At 41.9% G+C, this 8,237-nt stretch overlaps 1 protein-coding gene across 11 annotated transcripts in view; it reads left to right on the top strand.

The window, feature by feature from the left end:
• The window catches only part of sgip1a (SH3GL interacting endocytic adaptor 1a), a 71,001-nt gene that overhangs the window by 51,881 nt on the left and 10,883 nt on the right, over positions 1–8,237 (top strand). For 10 of the 11 annotated variants that reach the window (XM_020602758.1, XM_020602759.1, XM_020602757.1 and 7 more), the window contains 5 exons: positions 990–1,061; positions 1,678–1,749; positions 1,974–2,771; positions 3,861–3,982; positions 4,202–4,355. In XM_020602758.1, coding sequence (XP_020458414.1) covers positions 990–1,061; positions 1,678–1,749; positions 1,974–2,771; positions 3,861–3,982; positions 4,202–4,355 — 1,218 coding nt within the window. The remainder of the gene's footprint in view (positions 1–989; positions 1,062–1,677; positions 1,750–1,973; positions 2,772–3,860; positions 3,983–4,201; positions 4,356–8,237) is intronic. The other variant, XM_020602762.1, reaches the window with a different exon arrangement.

Genomic DNA, 8,237 nt, shown 5'->3' with positions numbered 1-8,237 from the left:
GTTCAAATACTTATGTTCAGCAGTGCAAGACAAATAAATTCTTTAAAAATCATACAATGTGATTTCCTGGATTTTTTTTTAATTCTGTCTCTCAGAGTGGGAATGCACCTACAATGTGAATTTCAGACCCCTCTATGATTTCTAAGTGTGAGAACTTGCAAAATCGCAGGGTGTTCAAATACTTCTGTTCCTCACTGTATGCAGATTCTACTTCACTCGCACTCTAAACCAACAGGATTTACTGCTGCAGGCTGTGGAAGAGCTCAGAGGAATAAAACAACTGTCTGGGTTGAACTGTACTTTCTTTTTCATTATAGTGCTGTCTTCACAAGATGTAAGCAGCATTTTTAAATCCCTGAATATTGAAGTGTAGGTGTGTGAGATATCACACGTGTCATTTTACACACTCTTGCCAGTGTGTTGTGCCCCCAGCAAAAACTAATGCACTCTAATAAAATACCATTCCAGTAATTTCTACATTTATAAAGGTTGTTGTATTCAGTATTTGCTGAAATAATGAAGTAATATACTGTGCAGTGCTGTGAGGTGTTCACAATAATTTCTCCACACTATATACAACAGTGTGTGTAATCAGTAAGGTTAAAGAGAGTCTCCATAAAGACCATGACCATGAATCAGTGCCTCTTTAAAACAGTTCATATGAAGTGGTCACTGAAAACAAGTCTTTAAGATCCTTCTGGCTTAGAAAGGTTTTTAGAACAGAAAAGCAGTGGCCCAAATATTTCTTTGTTTTGTTTTTAGAAATCAGTTTGAGTGGATTTGGTTGTAGCCACATCTTCAGCTGTTTGCATTTGAAGTCTACTATCATATTATCACTGACATTCATTTAGCAAGTGAAAACTAATGAGAAACTATTGATTTTTTGCTCTTCTCCCATCACACCTATACTTCTTTCAAGCCATAACACTGAGAAAACCTTAAGTGTTTTGGTTCCTGACATGGCCTGTTCTGTCCCTTCATGAACATAGTGGTTCTGTCTGAGTCTGATGTGTGGGGGAATCCTTTGTCAGAGCCTTTGACAAGATCCTTCCCCACAGGAAGTAAGTTTGATAGCTCCCTGTGTATTGTGCCGCACTTCTTCTTGTCCCTGGAATGATTGCACAGACCCATCAACTCACCTCATGATCCCCCTTCATCATTCGTCTAACAACAGACCTGCAAACTGACCCGATGAATCAACTGTGTGATGATTACATACTCCTCCTTTTTCAGCTGTAACCTATTTCATTTCATCTGTCATTGTCCAACCAAATGATCCAGTCTTGACTGTAGTTTGTTATATGGGAGAGGTTAAACACCTGTCTCCCATACTCCACCTACCACTGTTTCTCTCGCTGCCTCCTCCTTGCATTTGGCATGGTGGTAACTAAATGTACTGCATGATTTATGATTGGTGGGATGACCCTTCTGTTGTGCTTGTGTTTGACAGCTGGAAATTATACCTATCATGTCTAGATCCAAACTTTCATTGTTTGTAATCCTTAAATCCTCTCATTTTAGTTTTTAATTTTTGCCAGCCTTGTGTGTGCCTACGATAAGTTGTAATGTCATTAAAAGTCACAGTTCACTTTGTATACACCTTGCCTAGTAGTCAGGTCCCAATCCTGGCTATAACTGATAGGATTATTCTTAGTTACACTTACAATATCATTGCAGCTCCACCTCCTCTTCCACCCAAAAATGTCCTGACCTCTCTCCCGACGACTGGACCACCTTCTGCATGTGCTGGTAAGAAGTCTTCTCATCTATGGCTACCCCCATTACATCACACCATCACCTTGGAATAAAACAAACTTGTACTTTTATTTGATCTCAGCATCTCCAACCTTTCATCCCTAACACCTTTATCTCTGTCAGTATGGATACTTGTCTGTCATGATCTGTCTGTCTGTAAATTTCCGAACACCTTGCAAATACAGTCTCTGATTGGTCGCTGGTTGTCTGTGCTTCAGAAGTGTCAACAGAAGCCAATGGCTCCGCCAAGAAGTCCTCGATAGCAGACTTGGACAATATCTTTGGACCAGAGCAGGCTCCCTCTGCTGGTGAAGATACAGGTGAAATGTGGGTCTGCTTCACTGAAGAATCTCCCAACTGTCCGCCTCTACCAAAGGAGGCAGCACATCCTCTTCCCTCCTCCCCACCTCCTCCAGAGGAACCAGCACCTCCACTACCAGCCTCTCCACCTCCACCTGAATCTCCTGTCCCTCCCTTACCTACATCATTACCGCCTTCAGAAAACCCTGCACCAGCTCTCCCTACCTCCCCTCCCCCAAAAGAAGACCCTGTTCCCCTTCTACCAAGCTCCCCGCCTCCTTCAGAGAAGCCAGCTGCACTTCCTGTCCCCTCAGGCCTTTCTACACCTAAAGACCAAAATCCTCTCACACTCACCACCTCTCCACCCCCTGCAACACCAAAGGAGGTCGCATCTCCTCTCGCTTCCCCTCCTCTTGACTCACCTGCCAGCATCCCACCTGTTTCTGCTCCCAACACTAGCACCTCTCCAGCGGTGACTGCTCTTTCTGAAAAACCTGCTGCACGCACCATCCCTCCGCCCCTTGACCTGTCTCAAGAGGCGCAGCCCAAGAACACAGACACTACCCAACCCAAAGAGGACGGAGGTGAAACTGTCACCTCACCCAAAGATGTTAGCCAGGGGAGCCGGAGTACACCTCCCCCACCTCCTCCCCCCACATACCGTGCAGTAGTTTCATCGCCGGGTCCCACATCTGGAGCTGGTGGCATGAATAGTGGTGAGTAATTCATGATTGTAATATATTTTATATAGATTTATGGAATGTGGTTTGAAGAGTGCGAGTTTTATTTAGAGCTCAGATTTGTGAAAACAACTTTTATTTTCAGTGGCCTAGAAAATTACTGAATCACATAGATTCATAGATAATTATAGCCAGAGGACAGTGTTTGATTGTCACACACACACCAGTGGAATTGTAAAAAGCCACTGCATCAGACAGACATATGAATAAGGTTAGAAGCACTGGAGATATCATTTTGATTGGAACTGAGAAAAATTTTTATTCCCAGCTGTGCGCACACTGTCAGTTGATTGCAGATTTTTGTTGTAACTCATAGTTAAAGGTCAGATTTATTTGGGTAGAACATTTTCATTTTTATTACACTTACAGTGTCTTTTGTTAAAATTGTCAATCAGTCAGTATTACAGAATTGAAGGGTTTTGACCTTTAAAATTATGAATAATCCAAGTGGCTTTTTGCTTTTGTTTTTGTTTTTTTTACAAATTGTAATGAGCCAGGAACCCCCACACAGAATATATAGTCTTAGCACAGGGAAAACCTTTCATCAAATTCAGGCCAGTAGTTCACAAAAGACACGTGTGTGTATGACTAATAGCTGAGCACAGACTGAAACAACCCAATGCTTTATAGAATTAATTTTCTCTGGTAACAGCTTTAGGGCAACCCTCAATAGTCAGTGATGGCAGATACCCATGGGAAGGCAGCCAAAATAGAAGGTTGTCTGTCCTTAATCCTCTATAGAAGTGCACATGGTGGAAAGTGACAATTGCCCATTGAAGTGAAAAACCAATTTCAAGAAAAACAATAGTCTTGTATTAGAGCTCACTCTGGGTCATTATATGAAACTGTTATTTGAGTCTGTTGAAGTTAAAAGAATGCTTATATTCTTCACTGACAGTACTCAGAGAAACGTGTGAATATATGTGTTAAAGGCATTAATGAGGCTCAAGATGTCTGTCTATCCTGAGTCTACTGTACTGTAGTAATGTACTTTGTAGTAGTTATCTAAACTGAACTGGAGTGATTTTTAATGGAGCTCCTGTGTGTTTCCCTTCTCCTCTGCAGGTTCCTCCTCACCGGTGCGACCTGCCACTCCTTCGTCAGTCAACCCCACCCCACCACCACCTCCACCTCGCCCCCCTTCAAGGCCTAAACTTCCTCCAGGGAAACCCACTGTAGGAGATGCAGTAAGATCAGCAGTTTGTCATGTTATAATTTCACCCATATCTGAGGTTGTTGTTTTGTTATAGCTTGTGTTGTTACAACATTTACAGTATATGAGTTTATCACAGTCAGAACTGAATCAGATTTACTGTACTGTATGAGACACTGACCCATCAATGGCATAGAGCACAAATAGACCGAGCTGTTTCTTTCTCTCACTCTTCTCATTATCATCTTTTCAGAATCATCCCTTCAGCCCACCAGTCCACTCAGCCAGCCCGCCTCCTGTTGCTCCATTGGCACGGGCTGAGAGCACCTCCTCCATCTCCTCCACCAACTCCCTGAGTGCTGCCACCACCCCCACCATCAGTAAAGAGCTCTCCGTGTCTGTGTCAGGTGTGTGTACAATCAGCTAGCTGGAGGCTAGCAGAGGTAGTTGATTTGACCTGTCTAATAATACTAAAAGTTTGTTGCACCAGCCATGTTCTTGTTCTCAGAGTTTGTGTGGAATGAGTCATTCAGTTGTGTGTTCATTTATTTTAATACTTTCTGGAAATGGTGATAGTTTCCCAGCAATGATGGCCCAATATGAGATCAGTCCCAGAGAAATAGTCCCTAGTTTACCTAGTTACAATGCTACTGTCCCCCTGTTTAAAAAGCAGTTGAAGCTACTGTGGGGCACATATGAGAAACATGAATTCATAATCACGCTCACACACAGATGCAGTATGAGTGGGAGGTGAGAATGTGAGGAAGGCTGTTAATTTTAATGTGCACACATTCTCAGCAAGCCTTCCTTTAATGAATTAACAACACAAAAACAGTTTATACTCCTTGATGTAACTTTAGAGAAGTCATTGGTGAAGAACCCTGCAGTGCTGAGTTATAAGTGGATAATAGAAAATCTCAGTAAACTGTAACATGGCTGACTCATAGTAGATTAAAAAATAAACACTCCAAAGGCAACAGCAGTTACATAAAAACAGAATATAGGCCCAAGTTAGAAGGTGCTTTTTTTTAAACACATTGCAATGACAAATAAAATAAACATCCTCACCAGACCTAGACTGTAACATTAGAAATTATTTTAAGTGTATATGGAGTCTACAATACAGCCTGTGATGCATGAATTTATTCACTGTGGGTTTGTTGATAGACCAAGGAGACGATGGACCTGGAGACAATTTTAAAGCTACATTAACTAAGATTTAGCACAAAATTGGATAGATCAAGTAAAAAATTGTCTAGAAGTGTTTTCTCCCTGCTGTACTAAAGCCTCCACCCCACTCTGTTATCTTCAGGCCTTGTGTTTATTTCTTGCCCTCTCTGGGCAGTGTTGTTAAGATCTGCATCACACTTCTTCCACGCCCCTGCTGATCCAACATTATAAGATGTGTTTTTCAAACCAGTATGACTCATTTCAAAGATGGACTTATGGAGGCTCCCTGTGTAGGTGCAACCCAGGATGGGAGCTGACCTTTTAGACCCAAGAGGCCGCGTTCTATAACACAGAAAGAGGGTGACAAAGAGAAAGGGTTAATATTGGTTTGGCATGTCAGAGATGGAGAGCATTAAAAGCATCCAAAGGATTAAATTTGATGCAGATGTGGCTTTCTGCCTTTTGTAACTGCTGTAGCTGGCTAACACGTATATGTTGGCATCATTAGAAAGCTCAGTTTTGTACCTTTGTATTGAATTATTCTGGTTGTAAGTTGGAGTCATTCTAACTGACTGCAACGTTTATGTTTTGTTGTCCACTTAGTGGAAAGGAGCACGTTTTCATGGATTAGCAATTGAAGTAATTTTGCCAAGTTTTGCTCAATTTTGGTCCAGTTTATGTCAAACATAACAGTGTAGTCCATGTAGAATTTTAGTGAGATGCTGTTCAAATTTACGCCATCAACACAACAAGAAAAGTGGGGAGTTTGTTCACCTATCAAAGTATACCATGAAATTTCTCTTTCAACTAAAACTGCAGTTGTGTGTGTCAAGTATGTAACACTGTGGCCAGAACATTAGTACTGTATCAATATTACTGGGAAAAAAACATTCCTCTGTGTAATTTGTTTGTGTTAGTGCAGATACTTATGCATATCGCTAATGCAAACCTCTTTAACTGACGTTGTGTTGCTGCAATGCCACTGAACACAATGTGCTTTATGGGCTATATATTCCAAATACATTAGTTTTGGAGCTGATTATCACTGCTGCACTACCTGCTACAACTGTCTCTGGCTGTCGTGACCACATATGACGTAGTTTCAAAGACAAGGCCGGAGGGGCAAGAGGAGCAGAGGGAGAAGAGGAGGGGATACTACTAGAGTTTGTTTTGATTCTCACGTTGCCCTTAATGGTCAGAAATTAGAGGGAGAAGTTAGTTAATGCAGCTTTAACTATAAACTTCCCGTTTTCCTGTTCCACTTTTGTTGTGCCATTTTTCTCTTTATTTGTCCTTTCGCTTCTCAGAAGACAATGCTTATTTAGACAAACTGCCCACCTTTGAGAGACACTTTAATTCATTTGCAGGTATAGTAAAGATCTTCCCAAAGAGAGGCAAAGGGTGCTGGTTGGGGAAGGGGTTGGAGGAGTGTTTCTTTATGAGCTTTCAGTTTGTTTAATGTTCTTTACCCAGAGTGCACTTGACAGAGAAGGGTAAAGGCCATGGCTGAATGCTTTTGTGGTTAATTAAAGTCGGTCAAAAGATGCAGCTACTGGGACAGTGAGAAGGTGTTTTTTTTTAAAACTATATTTCCTGTTTTAAAAATCCTGAGGGTAATCTTTTTAGATAAAATACATCTGATATTAATAGAGACCATTTATGTGTCATTGTCTTAATGCCTGACTATTTGACTGGTCTAATTCTGGCTTTGCTCACAGATGTAGGGACATCATTTTTTTCTATTGGTTTTGCTCTTGCAAACTCCTAACTTCCCACGCATTTCCCAAGCATTTAGACAATAAATATGATAGTATTTCTCTCTCTCTCCTATGAATATATTAATCAGTCCCTTTCCACTTGTTACTCACAGACAAAATCTGCCAGAAAAAAAATTAAAGCTGTGGTGACACAAAAGGCTGCATCTGCATTCTTTCCCCCCCCCAAAAAAAGTTTGTGTCCTCCCCTCTCCCCATCTGCCCACTCGTGAGACTTTTCTCTCTGTTTTATGACTGTGTTACCAGTGGCTGTCTTGCCATGTCACCATGGCAACCTCCTGTCTCTTCTTTTTGCAATGTGTGTGTAGTACTGTGCAGTCACTCCCAGATACCTCTACTCTGAGCCTACACCACAATAGTGCATTTGAGTGTTTGTGTGTTCAGTGAGCACGTCTGAAGAGCTCCTTATCTGTTAGCCCTTGAGATTTGTAGTGTCTGTATTTTTCTCTCTCACACACATTCAAACACACACTCATGTATACTGTCAAATCAGAGCTGCTGCTTAAAGAGTCATTTGAAGTCTGCCATGCGGATTATGCCATATAACTGTAGGTGAGCAGCAGCTGTTTGGTATTCATCCCGTCCCTTCTCTCTACTGCTGGAGTAACACAGCAGAGCCTCAAGTTCAACCAGTCTCCACTGGCCATAAAGCCTCCATCTGCTCCTACACACAGCCCCTGGTGCCCACCTTTCACATCTGTCCGTCTCCAGCCAGAAAACAATACAACCCCAAACTCCACCCTCCCCATCTGAACACCTGCCCTTTTGTTCTCTTCATGAAGCTCTGATAGGCTCATCAATCCATCACCAAACACTCACTCACTCAGCAACACACCCCACATTATTGGGATCCCACCTTCAAACAATAGTGTGGACTAAAACAAGACCACCTCTGCCATGATGATTTCCAAGTCGAGATTGTTTCCAAGTGGGCTCACTGACATTAGCACAGAGATTTTGCTGCACTTTCTGTCACGTGAAATAGATCAGATATTTGGGAAATAGTGCTATATATAAACAAATTGCCTGTTGCTGCTTGTTCTAGTCACACCAGAGCTACATCCCAGTTTAGAGGGCAAATCCTCCCAATTTCATATTCCTGTGACCAACTAGTGTCAGGAAAGGCTACTACAAATGTAGTTCAAACGTGGCTTTTGGTTGCCCCAAGTCAGAGGATACAAATAGTCCATCCTTTGTTGTCTCCAGGAGTCTTTAATCTGCTGGTTCCCAGCCTTTTTTGACTTGTATTCTCTTGATATGAAGCAACTTCTCAATGTGACCCATTGACTGTATCTAAAAACTAAAAACCCACCGTGGTGTTATCCATTGGTTTTCTGAAGAGCG

This window comes from Monopterus albus, unplaced genomic scaffold (genome assembly GCF_001952655.1).
Source record: "Monopterus albus unplaced genomic scaffold, M_albus_1.0 scaffold58.1, whole genome shotgun sequence".
In the NCBI taxonomy this organism is placed as follows: Eukaryota; Metazoa; Chordata; class Actinopteri; order Synbranchiformes; family Synbranchidae; genus Monopterus; species Monopterus albus.
Note: the sequence above shows the minus strand (reverse complement) of the source record. Positions and strands in the feature narration are given on the sequence as shown.